The sequence below is a fragment of the Glycine soja genome, chromosome 11, assembly GCF_004193775.1.
Source record: "Glycine soja cultivar W05 chromosome 11, ASM419377v2, whole genome shotgun sequence".
In the NCBI taxonomy this organism is placed as follows: Eukaryota; Viridiplantae; Streptophyta; class Magnoliopsida; order Fabales; family Fabaceae; genus Glycine; species Glycine soja.
In genome coordinates this window covers 6,000,892-6,016,297 of record NC_041012.1, presented here as the reverse complement: position 1 = coordinate 6,016,297, position 15,406 = coordinate 6,000,892, and the positions used below count along the sequence as shown (strand labels likewise).

The following is a 15,406-nucleotide window of genomic DNA, read 5'->3' as shown; positions in this document are numbered from 1 at the left end:
TATTATCAGGAAAAAGACACCCAATTGGCAAGATAATGCTGGGTCATGTGGCTAAAACAATTGAAGAAAGAAGCACAATATATATTAAAAGTGTAATAGTCTTTTTACTTCTATAATAACTATTTCACATGTATGGTATATATATATATATATATATATATATTGAAATCTATAATAATTAGCTTTAAAGTTATTTTAGGAACTACTTTTATGATTTACACTGTAAAAACTTTTATATTGAAAATGTATGTCTATTAAATTAAATTGTATTTCAATATATATTAGAAAAGCAAAAATTTAATTGAAAACATAATGATAGCATAAATATCCTATTAATATTAATACCCAAAACACTACACATGATTTAGATTTTCTTATCAATGAGTAAGTTTGTTTAAAGTTATTTATTGAATAAGTGCTTATTTTAATAATAAGTAATTTTTTGTAGTGTGTTTGTCTAAATTATTTTTTTTTCTGTTTATTTTAAGAAGAAAATTCTATCTTATTTTTAAATAAATGCTTATTTAAAAAATACTTATTTTAAATTTATTTTTTAAAAAAAATTAAACAAACTCACCCATTATAGAAATGCAACCATAAGAAAAGGTAAAGTTTTTTTAAAAAAAATTATAATATGCTATATAGGTAATTTATTTTAATGTTCTAGAAGCATTATAATTTATACCATATCAAATGTAGAATAGATTCAACCCCGGTTTGTGAGACATTTAGTCAAGGCATTCATTAAATTAAATTGAGTGTACAAGTAGGTGCTTTGCGTTGATAAATTGCATATTGGATTTTAAAACATAAAACTGTAAAAAAAAAAAAATCAACCTAATTAAGAACCGTAATTATCGTTCATTGACATTGGTGGACCTTTACAAAGCATGCCATCGCCCATTGACAATTGGACATCATTGGAGCTGTCGTTTTCTGATTTTCCAATTTTCCAATTTTCCTTGTCGTGACCATTTAGTTGAAATCACAAAGGAATTCACTGATCTTTTGAACTGTTATAATTAGCCCATGAGATGGTGTAGTGCCAACCATTATGTAGGTAGAATAATCGACAAGAAAGGTAAGCTTGTAAAGCATCATTGGAAATCAATGTCCTTTTATTGGCCCCTCCTCGTCCTATATAGGGCAATCAATCACAATTTTTTTTTTAAAGTGAAATCAATCACAAAGTTGAACACAGATGCATAAATTTCGGCAATAGACCATATTCAACAAAATTCTTAAAATACAAAATTTGATCTTGGCGATGTTTATCTATTGTTGTGCTGCTTTTTTTTTTTTTATATAAAAAAAACATAATTTGTGCTGTGTAAGTGTAACGATACCAACCAACAACCGAACATTTAACATTGGCATTGCTGTTCGGTAGTATTAGGAAGCACAGAAAATGGTGGTGAGGGAGATAGTGCAGGCTAGGATTCAGAATCAATTGGATCCAAGGGGAGGAATGGAAGGAAACTGGGCTTTTTAAAAGCCTTTGTGTTCTCAATTACTATTGGCATCCTCCTAGATTTTTCTGAAAATTGTATTGACAAAAATGCCCCTTAAAAATGGAAACTTGTTTTCTGTTGCATGAGAAAGAAATGCATAATGAAAATAAATTCTCATTGTGTATATGAATTCTTATAGTGTGTAAGAATATTTATACACAGTAAAAACTTATTTCTATTGCGTATATGAGAGTGTGAAATCATGATACACAATAAAAAAAATCCATTGTGTATAAGAATTCTAACACAACGAAAACATGTGTCTTTGCAAACTACACTTTGAAAACTTGTTTTTGTTGCATAAGACAATATACACACATCAGTGATAAAAGTGATTTTGAGAGGAAAAACATTAGAACAAACTATATGAAACTTAATAATACAAGCATTTCAACTATTAGAATATTCAAAATATATATTAGTACAGTTAGGATCTACTAAGGTCAATATATTCATGTGGTGTGGGAACAAATGGACAATATAATCCACGAAGGAGCTTTTGATTGCCCATTGTTCCAACACATAACATGAATATATTGATTTTAGTAAACCTAATTGCAGTATATTTTGAATATTTTGTTAGCTGAGACTTATTGTTTGTATTGTTAAGTTTCATTTTCTAACTTTTTTCCTCTTAGAATCACTGTTGTCACTCATATGTGCATATGTCTTCTTATGCAATAGGCACAAGTTTCCAAGGCATATTTTGCAAAGACACACCGTGGAAATAACTCAATAATTTTCTTTTGTGTGTAAGAATCTTATATATAATGAAAACTTGTTTCCGCTATACATTTTTTCCTCGTATTCAATGGAAACAAATTTTCCTTTGAGTGACATTTTCGTCATTATGATTAATAAAAACGTATAGCATGTGCCAATAGCAATTGGAGTGCCAATAGTATTCCCCTTCTTGTAATTGCTACTTGATATTCCATTAGTTAGGCCCACAACCCAGTTCTGTTACAAACAAATAAAAAATAGATAATGCTGAAATTGGTGAGAATGGGGAGTCTAGGACTTGTCATTTCGACTAGAACACAAATTATGCAAGGCTCGTAAATTATTTTCGGTCAAATTATAATTTAATATCTGAACTTAATTCGTTTTTTAAGTTTTAACTTTTATATAAAAGAATATATTTTTATATGAAAAAAATGCATTAGGTCAAATGTTGTGATAAAAATGTAATTTTTTATATGAAGGAATTAAAATGAAGTTTATTTGTTTATGAAAAAAAATAAAATGAGAAACAATATCACATATAAAGACTTAATTTAACGCCATTATAACTTTGAGAAATATTAGTGATTGATTCGTGATCATGTTTTTTATATAAAGTCCAATATATAATATTTTATTTAATAATTGAAATCAGAAAATGATATTAAATACTATTAAATATAAGATAAAATTTAACTGTGTTTCTTTTTTCTGTCACAGTGGAACTTTGTAGGCACGGGTTGGATGGTCTAAGTAATTTTCTTCCTATTTTAATTAAGCCATAACTATAACTGGTTATGTGTGTTTTTTTTAAGACATGGTGTGTATCACATTATACGTACGGATATAAACTATAATATTTGGGCTTATTCCCATTATTTTTAAACTATTTAATTTTAGCATTCATATTTATGTTTATATTTATTGCAAACCAAACCTGTGCCCGGTGGCAACTTCTAACTGCCACCTATCACTAATTAATTCTACATACTAGTCAAGTCCATAATGTCATCAATCATCATATCACCATACTTGCTTTAAAAAAAACCATATCACCATACTTGACCACACAAAAAAAAGTATATCATCAAACTCGCTCATGACATTAAAGATACCCATAAGGTTTGAATAAAGATATTGTCTCATCAAATAATAAACGATAAATATTTTTCGTAGCAAAAAGGATCGGAACACATTCTCAGTGTTTCGTATGTATAGCATTTAAAAGTTACAAGTTAGGACCGTAGATGAACAAAAATCAAAAATCGTAAATTATAGAACTACATTAGAAAATTACCATTCAAGAATGAGAGTGGAACTGCATTCAGAAGAAATCCTTGATTTTGTTATCAAGCACCAAAGAACAAAGCACATTGTAGGCCTCTTCCGTAGGATGGAAACTGTCCCAGAATATGTAGTTTGCGGTATTTGAACATATTTGTAGGGTGAAAGGGTTGCAAAGTATGCCTGCTTCAATAATTCCAGTGCCACAGCATCCTTCGTTTGTTACCTTAAAACCTAAACAACAAAATACCATGAGCAATGAATCAGTCGAATCAAAATGTGCTAATCAAATTTTTGGCATTGAATAACTAGTCAAGATATATAGTGCCATATATAGGTGCATGAGATTCTTATTCCATTGCTATTATGGGCATTTTCATGCTAATTTGTAGATCTCATGGACCCACGCGCGCCAAGAGTGTAAGGCAAACAACCCAACAATTATACGAACATGCAAGTGAATTTTATGTAACTAGTTAGTTACTAATAATTTCCTTTTATATGAAAAGTCTCTCAATATAACGACAACTTTTATATTTTGTGTTCTGAAATTCAGGGTCCATCCAACAACTGAGTGAGACCAAAATGTTTTAGATATTTTTATCAATATATATGTGGTTTTCTATAACATATATGACTTTTTTGTTATGTAAAAATTAATAATAATTCTTTTTTTTTGTCTAAAGTTTATGTTTTAGTTGTTTTATTTTGGGTGGATCCTATTATGAATAATTGGTGTATATAGGATAAAGTTCAGAAATTATATTGAGCTACTTAGAAAAGAGATGATTTGTAAAAAAATAAAAGATATGATGGTAGATGTGTCTGTACCATATGTGGAAGGGTTTTGAATCATATTCAATAATGGGTTGTAAATATCAAGGTACACAAATCTAGCCTCGGGGAAATTTTTATTTAGGGCATCAGTTTGGGATGAGAGTTTGCTGTTGAAGAGCATTGCTGCTTGGTTTTCAAAATCTGAACATGATCTCAATATGCCTCCTTGAATTGTTCTTTGTGAGGGCACGCACCCAAGAACAGGCAAACCAATTACTCCAATTCTTCTAGCTCCTAGTCCATAAAGTTCCTGCATTCAATTCATTTTTATATATTAAATATTTTTATGCAAAGATATATATATATATATATATATATATATATATATATATATATATATATATATATATATATATATATATATATATATATATATGAATATGAACTAGGTTTTAAGAAACGGCTGTCCAAAATAAAAGTCTAAACCAAATTGTTCATTTGGACATGTGGTTCACACATGGACGTGGGCTTTAGACACATTCACACGCACATTCATGTTAGATGCTTCGAGTGCAATTGGATTTTGAATTTTGACCCAATATGAAAGGGTAGAAATAGAATTGGCTGTTAAGCAACCCTTCAAAGGAAAAATCCAATTGCCAACTACCAACAACGACTAATGCCTAATGACAATGTCATTTGCCAACCATATTGCTCTACCCTATTTTGACCATAGTGTTGGGAACAGCTACATATTCCATCATGTCTGAAAATTTATCACCTAGACCATAGTTTCGCACGTTTAAGTCGGTTAGCTTCAAAATGTACTGGAAAGTGCGCACATGCAAAGAAATATGATAACTTCTAACTTCCTCTTTTTGTTCTTTAATTAAAACATACCTGCAAGAAGTTTGTGGCTTGTGAAGCCATTAAGTCCGTGTATTCTGGAACGTCATAATGTGCTCTCCTAACCGGTGATAGAGAGTAAGTATTGGCAATGTCATTACTTCCTGTGCACAAGACGTATATGCTTTTTGATATTATTGTGGCCATTCTATTTTCTCCAACTGTTTCCTTTATCTTGTTTTTGTATTCGCTGAACTTGTCTAGTTGATCTGATAATGATAGCACGGACTTTTGTGACACATGGCAAAGAAAGTAAATTTTAGTTAGTTATGGTGAGGAAAATGATTAAATGAAGATATATAAATATAAGGTTTTATGGACGGTTATTTACTACTGTTTTAGAAGTTAGAGGATCATATCCGGAGCCACCGGATGCAAAGCTGACGCCTGTGAGGAGATCTTGAGGTTGCAGTTTTGGATCAAGATAAGCTGGTAAAATCTTCTTGACTCCAAATTTTGCAGCTGAAAAAGACAAAAGGAAATTTGTTGAGAAATTGAATAAGAAGATGAACATGTTCTGATGTTCATTCTGTTATGCTTATGCATATTGTAGCATGTGGTAACATAGTGCAAGAGTAATGATTTTTTGTACCAATGATGTCTGATGGGGTTAAACCATTGCTGAACCTCCCGGTTGGTTGATTTCCTCCAGCAAAATCTCTACCATATGGTTGGAAATTGCATTTGAGTATGGTGTTGATGTAGTTGTTGTTACCTGAATCCACTATAGAATCCCCAAAAACAATGACTGCTGGGACAGTTTCATTGTTTGGTAGACTCACAGCACTAACATGTTGTTGAGAGATGATAACAGTGGAAAAATACCAAAGAATGACTATAGGCAATTGAGAAAGAAGATTTTGAAAGAGAAACTTCATGTTTCTATGACTTGTGCCCTGCTTTTCTTTACAAAGAACCTAATGATCCCTTGTTATTGTGGATACATCTTGAGCTTGGTGCAAGACTGCAAGCTACTTATAGCAAAGCTAGACTTCTTTTTATTTTTTTATTTGGTTGCATAGACAATTTATTTATTTATTATTATTAGTATCTAATAAGTTTTTATCCCAACAATTTTTTTTTACAAAGAATTATATGATATGATGTCTTAAAATTATTAATTTTATTTTATATTGATCACAAGTATCCTCTACTCAAATTAGGGGGGTGTATTGGATTAAGATTTCAAAGGATTTTAAAAGACTTTTTTATGATTAAAAAGTCTTGTGGTATTCAATCAAGACTTTTATAAAATATAAACAAATCTTGTGGTATTCAATTAAGACAATAAAGATTTTTTTTTCAGGGCAACAAAATCTGTTGGTATTCAATTGAGATTTCTTACCACTTTTAAAATGTCTTTTGGTATTCAAAAGTAAATAGATTTTGATGGATTCTTTTGTGGAATGGATTTTGAGAGACTTTTTAGTTAGAAATACACATAAAATACTCCTCCAACAATCTCACCCAAACCCTTGAGACTTTTCATAATCTTCCAAAGACTTTTTCTTCTCCTGCCGAACAAGACACAAACCACTACCAGGTTCATTCTCTTACAACTTTTCAATCAATTTTACCTATTTTTTTAATGGCAATCGATAGTCAATATTGTTCATACTATATGATATTACGCAAATCAAAAGAAAAGGGTGTTGTATATGCTTCAAGATTTCGTATTCATATTGTTTTCAACGTCCAGGCAATGAATATGCATCAAAAGAATGGCAATTGATATGCATCAAGATTTCATATTGTTTTTTTTTAGTACTGTATATGCAAATCAAAATAAAAAACTCTTTTTTTTTTTCTGTTTCTTCAACTTGTTTTTTTACAACGTCCATTATTATTATTATTATTTTCTTGTGTTATTATTAAAATGTTAATTATTAATGTGTTATTATTATTTTTTTGACAGCGTGTTATTATTATTATTATTGTGTTAATAATTTTTTAATTGTTATTGTGTTATTATTATTGTTATTTTGTTAATAGTTTTTTTTTTAAATGATTTTATGATATATGAGTATTATTTTTATGGAAAATGCTAACATGTGCCCTTAAGACACTTGTTAGTGTATTATGTATAGAAATTTTGTATTGAAAGTTGTGCAATTTACTTTTTTAAAAGTAAAAAATTGTTGTTTTTAAGACATAGTTACTATTGGAAGTATCCTTAACATGTGCCCTAAGTGCGCATGTTAGCATGACCCTTATTTTATTATTAGGTAGTTTTTTATTGGTTTTTCTATTGAATTGTATATTATTCGGGATATAGTCACTATACTTTTGACAATTAGGAAACAATAACTATTTTTGTCAAATAACTAGTTTCTTATATATATATTAGATGCTTGTAACTTTGATTTGAAATTCATGTACGTTCTTAGCGGGTGGGAGGGTTCAGCACATGATTCCAAGGTGTTAAGTGATGCTTTGGCAAGGAAGAATGGACTTAAAGTGCCCCAAGGTAAGTATTATCTGGTGGATTGTGGATTTCCTAATCGACGCAAATTTTTAGCCCCATATCGAGGTGTACGATATCATCTACAAGATTTTGCAGGTCACGGTAATGACCCTGAAAATGAAAAGGAATTATTTAATCTTCGTCATGCATCCTTAAGGAATGTGATTGAGAGGATATTTGGTATTTTTAAATCGCGGTTCACAATTTTTAAGTCAGCACCTCCATTTCTATTTAAAACACAAGCAGAGCTTGTGTTGACATGTGCAGCACTTCATAATTTTCTTCGCAAAGAATGTCGTTCTGATGAATTTCCAGTGGAACCTACTGACGAGTCTTCATCTTCATCTTCAGTGTTACCAAATTACGAAGACAATGATCATGAACCCATTGTTCAAACACAAGAGCAGGAACGAGAAGATGCTAATATATGGAGGACTAATATAGGTTCAGATATGTGGAAAAATGCTAATAATTAGGCGAACATGAAGTGAGAATCACTTTGTTATTATTTTTTTAGGCAATAATGACTTTGTTATTAAAAGGTTTAAAATTTCTATCGTTTTTATTTTCTTTATTCAAACATTATAATTTATTTATCATCTTTTTCATTCACTTTTGTAACTTCCGTTATTTTTTTGTTTAAAATGTATTAATCTTTCAAAATCTTAAAAATCCATAAAGTACTTTGAAATCTTTAAAAATCTGTGTTAGAAATCCATTAAAATCTTGGGTTAAGAATCCTGATTGTAAAAAGTCTTTTAAAAAAAATCTTTTAAAATCCCACAAAATCAATACAATCCCACATAATCTTTTAAAATCTTTAAGATTGTTTTTGTCAAAATATTCTCTCAAAATCCCAATCCAATACACCCCCCTTAATCATATTCAAATCGATTAAAATAACTATAGACGATAGTAAAGTATTTTCTCAAATATTTAGTACATTAGCGTACTCATTATTATCACAAATTGTTTTTTTTAAGAAACTATTATAAATTGTTAGAACATAGAAAGATTGTTTACTAAATATCAAACAAAATCCAATAACCAATGAGGCATGCTATGCACCCCAAAAAACTAAGAAATCAATCGATTAATTAATTCATTATACTTTCTTTTTGTGCATGCACGAGAAATATCCATTGACAAATATTATATTCCGCGTTAGCACTTAATTTTGTTGAGAATAAAAAATATATAAGGAAGGAAATCCTGAAAAAATATTTATTTATTTATCAAGTGAATAACTAATTTTATCCAAATTATATGAAAAACAATTTAAGATTGAGACCATAATTTTATGGATGTCGAAATACATAAAGTGCCCCTTTATAGAAGAGAAATGGAGTGATCGAGCCTCTTTCTTGTAACTATTTTTCAAAATCATTTTTAGTTCCCATTCAAATCCAACTAACTTTACCTTATTTCTTTCCTTAGCTAAATCATTTTTTTCAATCGAATCTTCTTATTTTCCTTCTTTCCTTAAACAAAGGAATTACAATTAGCATAAAAAAAAGGAATTGCAATTAAATCTTTTCACTTTTCTTTTTTCCTTAAATGAAAATCAAATAAATTTAATTGCCAATAAAGGTTCCGATCATCATCAAAACACCCGCTGAAAGAGGGTTTAATAAACACGGGCATCCCTACCAAAAATATCACCATCTATTATTTTATTTTAAATTTTAAATTTTAACCATTTTCTTAATTTCTATTTTCTTAAAATGAAATAAATATAATTACCAATAAAGGTTCCAAATTGCAATCATTATCAAAACACCCGCTGAAAGAGGGTTTAATAAACACCGGCATCCCTACCAATAAATATTACTACATCATATTTTTTGTATTTTTTTAATTTTAAATATTTTAATTATTTTCTTAATTAGTCCTATTTTCTTAAAATCAAATAAAGTTAATTGCGAATAAAGGTTCAATCATTATCAAAACACCCGCTGAAGGAGGGTTTAATAAACACGGACATCCCTAAATATTATCATCTATTTTAAATTTTATTATTAGTTTCTTTTCTATTTTTTCTGTTCTCTCATTGTTTTTTGTTAATCTTGTTCTTCTTGGACCAAAGAAATAAAAGCTAACGGTAACAAATAATTCCCTTTATTAAGCATTCACTATCTAAATAAATATTCAGCAAAAAAATCTAAATAAATAAATTTCTGTCAAAATAAAATCTAAATAAATAAATAACTTTTTACCCATGGTCAAAATTGAGTTATAGCACCCTATAACATGCTGTCATATTTTCACTCCCTTCTTCTCCTTTCACGTAGAGAGAGATAGAGAGTACCTATTAAATAACATGCGAACTTGCAGGAGACAGGAGTGTATCAGACATTTATTTTGATGGCACAGGAGAAGATATAAGATTGTCGTGATAATTAAAAAAAATATGAAAAGAAGAAAGACAATAATTAGTATTTATCGATTAAAAAGCCAAATGATGTTGGAGTATTATTTAGTAGATACCCCCTTAATTTCTATAAATTTATATTTAGTAGATACTGACTTTTCTTTTATTCCACTCCAAATCAAATAATCAATTAAATAATTAATATTAAACCATGATTACGCTATATATAATGCTATATAATTCAAACTTAAATAGTTTCCGTGATTACGTTATTTTGAAATAAAAATTGCAATCATAATAATTCATTTAATCAAACTAAAATAAATTGGTGTGACTGTGTTTTTTATTTAAAATTATTATCATAAATGCACATTAATTATAATTTATGCAATTAAATGCATTTTTTCCAATAATATGACAATATTACCTTTAAATGAACGGGACAAAATATAAATTTACAATCATAATTAAATTTAATCAAATTAAAATAAGATTGCTGTGACTGTTTAATTATTTAAAATCATTATCATAAATGCACATTATTTATAATTGATACAATTAAAGATAATTTTTTTCTTCAAATGATAAACTTATTCATTTTTTATGCTTCAAAAATAAAAAAGGAATACAAAATTTAAAAAGTTAACGTCTATTAACAAGTTGTTGGTCAGGATTATCTTCAACTCGATTTTTTTCATTGACATCTCAACTTTAAAACTTGAATAAAAAAAACATGATTAAGAGAGAAAATTTCATTAAGAGTGATCAGTTATTCTCAGAGAAAATAAATTATCAATAAAATTAATGAATATTTTACGTTATATTATATATAAAAAAACCCAAGGAAAAGAACCCCTAGGCCGTATGTGCTAACAATTTTGGCGTGAGACTATTAGGACAAGAATCCAAAATAACAATTTAGATCCTTCTTTTGCAGTCAATCAGCCACGTGATTTCCTTCCCTGAGAATATGCCTAAATTGCAGTTGAAGCCTTTTCTAAACTATTGGATAACAAAAGTGAGAAAATTCGACACCTTTCTGAATTCCTTAAAATAATAAGCTAGGATATATACATATTCCTTTTCGGGCGAGCATATATTTACAAAAAGCAACTTGAAGCCATTTTTTTACTTATATGACAAAATGTATATAACATTTCAGTGAAGAAAAATTTAAATAACACATGCAAAATACACACAAGTTTGATATATAACTAAGATAGTAATACTACGCAAAATGGGAACACGTACCCTTACCTTCCTCCTCTATAATCAGTTTCAACCAGGGAGAGGGAGTGAAAAGCATTCCCGACTCATATATAATAATTAAAAAAGAATAAGAGTGTGCCTAGCTTTAATATCTTCCTTTAATTTAATAACCATCTGCTTTTCAAAATCGATCATAAGTTTCATAACCAATAACGAGTTTCAACTTCAGCATTCAATAATAGAAAAAAACACGACATTCGCTCTAATGCAAACAAACTTGTGTGCAATGACAGTGATAGAATGGAAGATGGATCACATAATAGGACAAGCATTTGGACTATCCTCGCTGAAGGCAGTGGTGTAATTCGGGTCGCCTAAGAAGTTCGCACGTGGAAGCATCGAAGCTTCTTGATCGTCGTGATCATGACGCAGCACGTTGTGGACGTTCACGGGTTCGGGTTGGCTCGGTTGCGGAACGACGTCGTCTTGGACTTGGGGCACTGGCAACAGTTCAACCTTCTTGTGCGTGAGGCGTCTCAGAGCCTTCAAAACATGGTTTGGATCGACGCGGCCAATGACAGTGAGCTTGCAGTTGCCTTGCTCCTCTCGATCCACTTGCACCTGCGCCACACCCTCCATGCCTTGCACTGATTTCTTCATTTTCTCCACCTTTCTATCGCACCCTGTGCATTCGCATTGCATTCGCACCTTTATCTCCACTCTCGCCTCCATTCTCTAGAATCATCACACCCTAATTTAGTAAGTAAATATACATATACTTACGAAGAATTCTCTATTAAAGCTCAATTGTTATTTTGCACAAAATTAAAGCTGGTGCAGTTAATAAACAAATATTGGATTATTGTCATAACAAAAAATGGATTTGAAAGCAACAAATTACATACGTATGGTGTGCCGATGCACCTCAGAAAGTGTGGTAGGGAAGAATGAATTCTCTAATACTGAGAAGAAAGGATTTGAGTAGATCAAGCATGCATGCAGTTTATATTCATTGAGATTCTGCCCATTTTTTATTATTATTAAAATTGATTTTGTATCATTTATAATTATTATATCATTATTTCATAATAACAGTGAAGATTAGTTTACTATCTTTTATTTTTATTATTTAGCATATACAATATAATATCAGATCATACGATATTTGAAGAATATATATATAATTATGTTATATTTTATATACTTAGTTTCACTTTTTTTATTACAATTGTCTAATTTTAGTGTAGTCTATCAAGTTCTAATTACGTTGATATGACAATTAATTATAATTAGTATCTCTGATATTGCAATTGTAAATGACTAAAAATATAATTAATTTACATTAACATACGTATTAACTAACCCGTTTGTTATCACATAAATAAAATTTATTAAATATTCATTGAAAAAAATGATGAAATGATCAAAATTATACTATTATAATTCTAGAAGAACTTAATTTGAGCAATTGAAACTCAAGAAATTAAAATTTTACAATTATAATATTAATTTAAAGATTAAAATTGTAATTAAACTTTTTTTTTGTAATAATAGAGGATTAATTTATTATCTTTTAAATTCATTGTAATCTAACCCAAAAGGTTGGCCCATTAGAATAAGATCCCTTTGTTCTCTCACACGTATCAAAATGATCAATTTATAATAAAAAAAAAATCTCATTAAATACAAAATTTCCTTAGAACAACAAAAATTATACACTACAAGTGAGATTAATGTCTCATTAAGTGAATTGAAAGACATAATATTTGATAAAAAAATATTTATTGTAATCTTTATTGTATTATTACAAGAATATTTATAAAAAACAAGTAGTATATATAATTAACATATATAATTTTTTATGTATGTTATTATATTTATTTCACTTGTACAATAATTCAAAGATAAAAATTATATTGCAAATTTTCTTTATAATATTAAAATTGTAAAACCACCATCCTATATTTGAAATTGAAGAGAATAATTCAACTAAATATTTCATCGAATAATAGGTAACGATTTTTTTTATAAATATATTTGCGTACACATAATATGAGATATATTAATAATTAATAATAACGAATATGTTATTACATTTAGTAATTATTAGCCTTTATATGTCATTGGATTTAACTGAAGCTTAAAATAATTTTTTTATGTTTTATTTAATGTTTGAGTGGTGAAAATTAAATTTTCTTTTAAATTATTATTTGATTAATTTGTACATATTGTTATCTTATAATTTTTTAATATATTATGTTGCATTTTTCAGTATTTTCCTTATTATTTCTTATATTATTTAGACTTTTTAACAATATTTATTTTTCTTAGAAATATAAACTCTGTTATTTTTTATTACATTATTCAGTTCAAGGACCGGTCTATATATTGGCGGGCAGGTTAATTAAATGAGCTGGGAGCGGATAAAAAAAAATGAAATTGATATACTAATTAACAAGTCAATCCATCGAAAACAGAGAACAATAATTAATACTCCATCATAACCATTAGCAAGATTCAACATTCATTGACTTAAAATGAATATATAATATGTGATTAAGGTTGTGTTCGTTTGAAAAGAGAAAGAAAAAAAACAGTAAAATAGTGGATAATGGATTTATACTTTTATATTTTACTTAAATTTAAAAGTTAAATCTTAATTAAATATATTTTTGGATTTAGCAAATAGACTTTACATGATAGAGCAAGCATTTGGGTTGTCATGGTTGAAAGGTGTGGCATAATTGAGGTCCTGGAAGAAGCTTGCATGGGCAAGAGTGGGTGGTTCTGTATCATGCTTAGGCTGCAGCACGTAGGGTTGAGGTGCATAAGCGTACGGAACGACGTAGGGTTCATCGGCCATGGCCCAGAACTCAGATTCCTTCCACGCGCGGCGCCTCACACGCTCCAAAACCTCGTTTGGATCCACATAGCCTGTGACGGTGAGCTTCCCCTGCTCTAAATCCACTTCCACTTCCCTCACGCCCTCCATGTTTTTCACTGATCTCTTCACCTTTCTCTTGCACCCTTTGCACTGACAATACATATTCATCATCATTATCTCCACTGTCGCTAATCCAATCTCCACTGTCTATATCATCATCACTCTAATTAAATTAGTCACCACCAAACAAACAAGTAATTCTCATCCCTAAATATTTGCTTTGAAAGCAACAAATGAGCTAGAAAGCACTTTTTACCTCAAGTTCCTCGTGCCAACAACCTTGCCAGCATCGAACGAGCCCCGAAATGATATTCTGGACACCCATTAGCGTATAACAGAATGAGACAAAAGTGTTTTTCATTTCACTTTCCTGTGAGCAGCAGCAATATATATGTACATGCAAACAAATCTCAACAAAATATTAAAAACAGGAAACAAAATCCCAAGATCAGGAAACTATACAAAACATTCCTGATTTATTACAATATATTAAATGAGTTGCAACCTCATTTTCTTTTTACGTTCTGTATTATATCAATTTTAATCAATCTGAATAATGTATCCACTAGTTTTGGATTAATGTAATTTTTTTTGTAGATAAGATTATGTTATGCAAAATAAACTTTCAATATTATAATAGTGATTTTTTTTAAAAAAATTATCGAACTAAAAGTTATTAAAATATATAATATAAATCCGTGGCTGCTGGCCTCATTTCAAAAAAAATTATTTTCTACATATATTTCTGAAATATTATTTTAATTTAAACTATTTAATAATAAATTTTATTATATGAATTTGTTAATAAGATCACGATTTAAAAATATACACACACATAAATATTGTTATAGATTATTTGAGAAGTTTTGTTTTTCATTTCATATGTTATAAGAAAAAATAGTTTATACTTTCTTTAAAATCAAATAGAAATGAATTTAAAGTGAATATAGATATTAAATTTAGTCTAAATAGTATGATTCATAAAAAGACTTTTTGATCAAAATAATAGGGATGACATCACACATTTAGTTAAAGATTGATGGTCATTTTAGTTTTTTTTTTTTTTTTTTTGATTATGATATAGTATGAAATTGTTCCTATCACAGTGATGACAAACATTCATCAAACTTTAAATGCACAGATATTCTGTCAACATGGTTCAAATCCAAAATCACTTGATTAAGAGAGACAAATCATTATCACTTGTGTTAATCATT

At 28.9% G+C, this 15,406-nt stretch overlaps 4 protein-coding genes across 5 annotated transcripts; 1 reads left to right on the top strand and 3 right to left on the bottom strand.

The window, feature by feature from the left end:
- Window positions 1-2,282: 2,282 nt before the first annotated feature.
- Window positions 2,283-6,150, bottom strand: LOC114375174 (GDSL esterase/lipase EXL3-like). Of its 2 annotated transcripts, XM_028332933.1 has the most exons (6): window positions 5,794-6,136; window positions 5,533-5,663; window positions 5,196-5,429; window positions 4,350-4,605; window positions 3,532-3,752; window positions 2,283-2,471 (listed from the first exon to the last, which is right to left on the bottom strand). In XM_028332933.1, exons 1-5 carry the CDS (start codon window positions 6,077-6,079, stop codon window positions 3,559-3,561), a joined length of 1,101 nt encoding a protein of 366 aa, XP_028188734.1. In that variant the 5' UTR covers window positions 6,080-6,136; the 3' UTR covers window positions 2,283-2,471; window positions 3,532-3,558. The 2 variants fall into 2 exon arrangements, with proteins under 2 accessions (XP_028188734.1, XP_028188733.1); XM_028332932.1 differs by lacking the exon at window positions 2,283-2,471 and having other exon boundaries at window positions 3,317-3,752; window positions 5,794-6,150.
- A 1,395-nt stretch (window positions 6,151-7,545) lies between these two features.
- On the top strand, window positions 7,546-8,258 carry LOC114375175. The gene has a single exon (XM_028332934.1). The coding sequence runs from the start codon at window positions 7,575-7,577 to the stop codon at window positions 8,139-8,141; it is 567 nt and encodes a 188-aa protein (XP_028188735.1). The 5' UTR covers window positions 7,546-7,574; the 3' UTR covers window positions 8,142-8,258.
- Window positions 8,259-11,557: 3,299 nt separating this feature from the next.
- On the bottom strand, window positions 11,558-11,977 carry LOC114376787 (heavy metal-associated isoprenylated plant protein 27-like). Its single transcript, XM_028335064.1, has one exon. It carries the CDS (start codon window positions 11,975-11,977, stop codon window positions 11,558-11,560), a length of 420 nt encoding a protein of 139 aa, XP_028190865.1.
- Window positions 11,978-13,937: 1,960 nt separating this feature from the next.
- On the bottom strand, window positions 13,938-14,514 carry LOC114376781 (heavy metal-associated isoprenylated plant protein 27-like). Its single transcript, XM_028335049.1, has 2 exons — window positions 14,446-14,514; window positions 13,938-14,336 (listed from the first exon to the last, which is right to left on the bottom strand). The coding sequence occupies exons 1-2, from the start codon at window positions 14,512-14,514 to the stop codon at window positions 13,938-13,940; spliced, it is 468 nt and encodes a 155-aa protein (XP_028190850.1).
- Between the last annotated feature and the right edge of the window lie 892 nt (window positions 14,515-15,406).

What these genes read in the sequence shown, in the direction of transcription:
- LOC114376781 (XM_028335049.1), bottom strand. Translation starts at nt 14,514, where the DNA reads ATGGGTGTCCAGAATATCATTTCGGGGCTCGTTCGATGCTGGCAAGGT. An exon ending in GTTGGCACGAGGAACTTGAG is followed by an intron (nt 14,337 to 14,445) that starts GTAAAAAGTGCT and finishes ATGATGATATAG; the next exon opens with ACAGTGGAGATTGGATTAGC.
- LOC114376787 (XM_028335064.1), bottom strand. Translation starts at nt 11,977, where the DNA reads ATGGAGGCGAGAGTGGAGATAAAGGTGCGAATGCAATGCGAATGCACA.
- LOC114375174 (XM_028332932.1), bottom strand. Translation starts at nt 6,079, where the DNA reads ATGAAGTTTCTCTTTCAAAATCTTCTTTCTCAATTGCCTATAGTCATT. An exon ending in AACCCCATCAGACATCATTG is followed by an intron (nt 5,664 to 5,793) that starts GTACAAAAAATC and finishes TGTCTTTTTCAG; the next exon opens with CTGCAAAATTTGGAGTCAAG. An exon ending in TCAAAACCCTTCCACATATG is followed by an intron (nt 3,753 to 4,349) that starts GTACAGACACAT and finishes TTTGTTGTTTAG; the next exon opens with GTTTTAAGGTAACAAACGAA.
- LOC114375175 (XM_028332934.1), top strand. Translation starts at nt 7,575, where the DNA reads ATGTACGTTCTTAGCGGGTGGGAGGGTTCAGCACATGATTCCAAGGTG.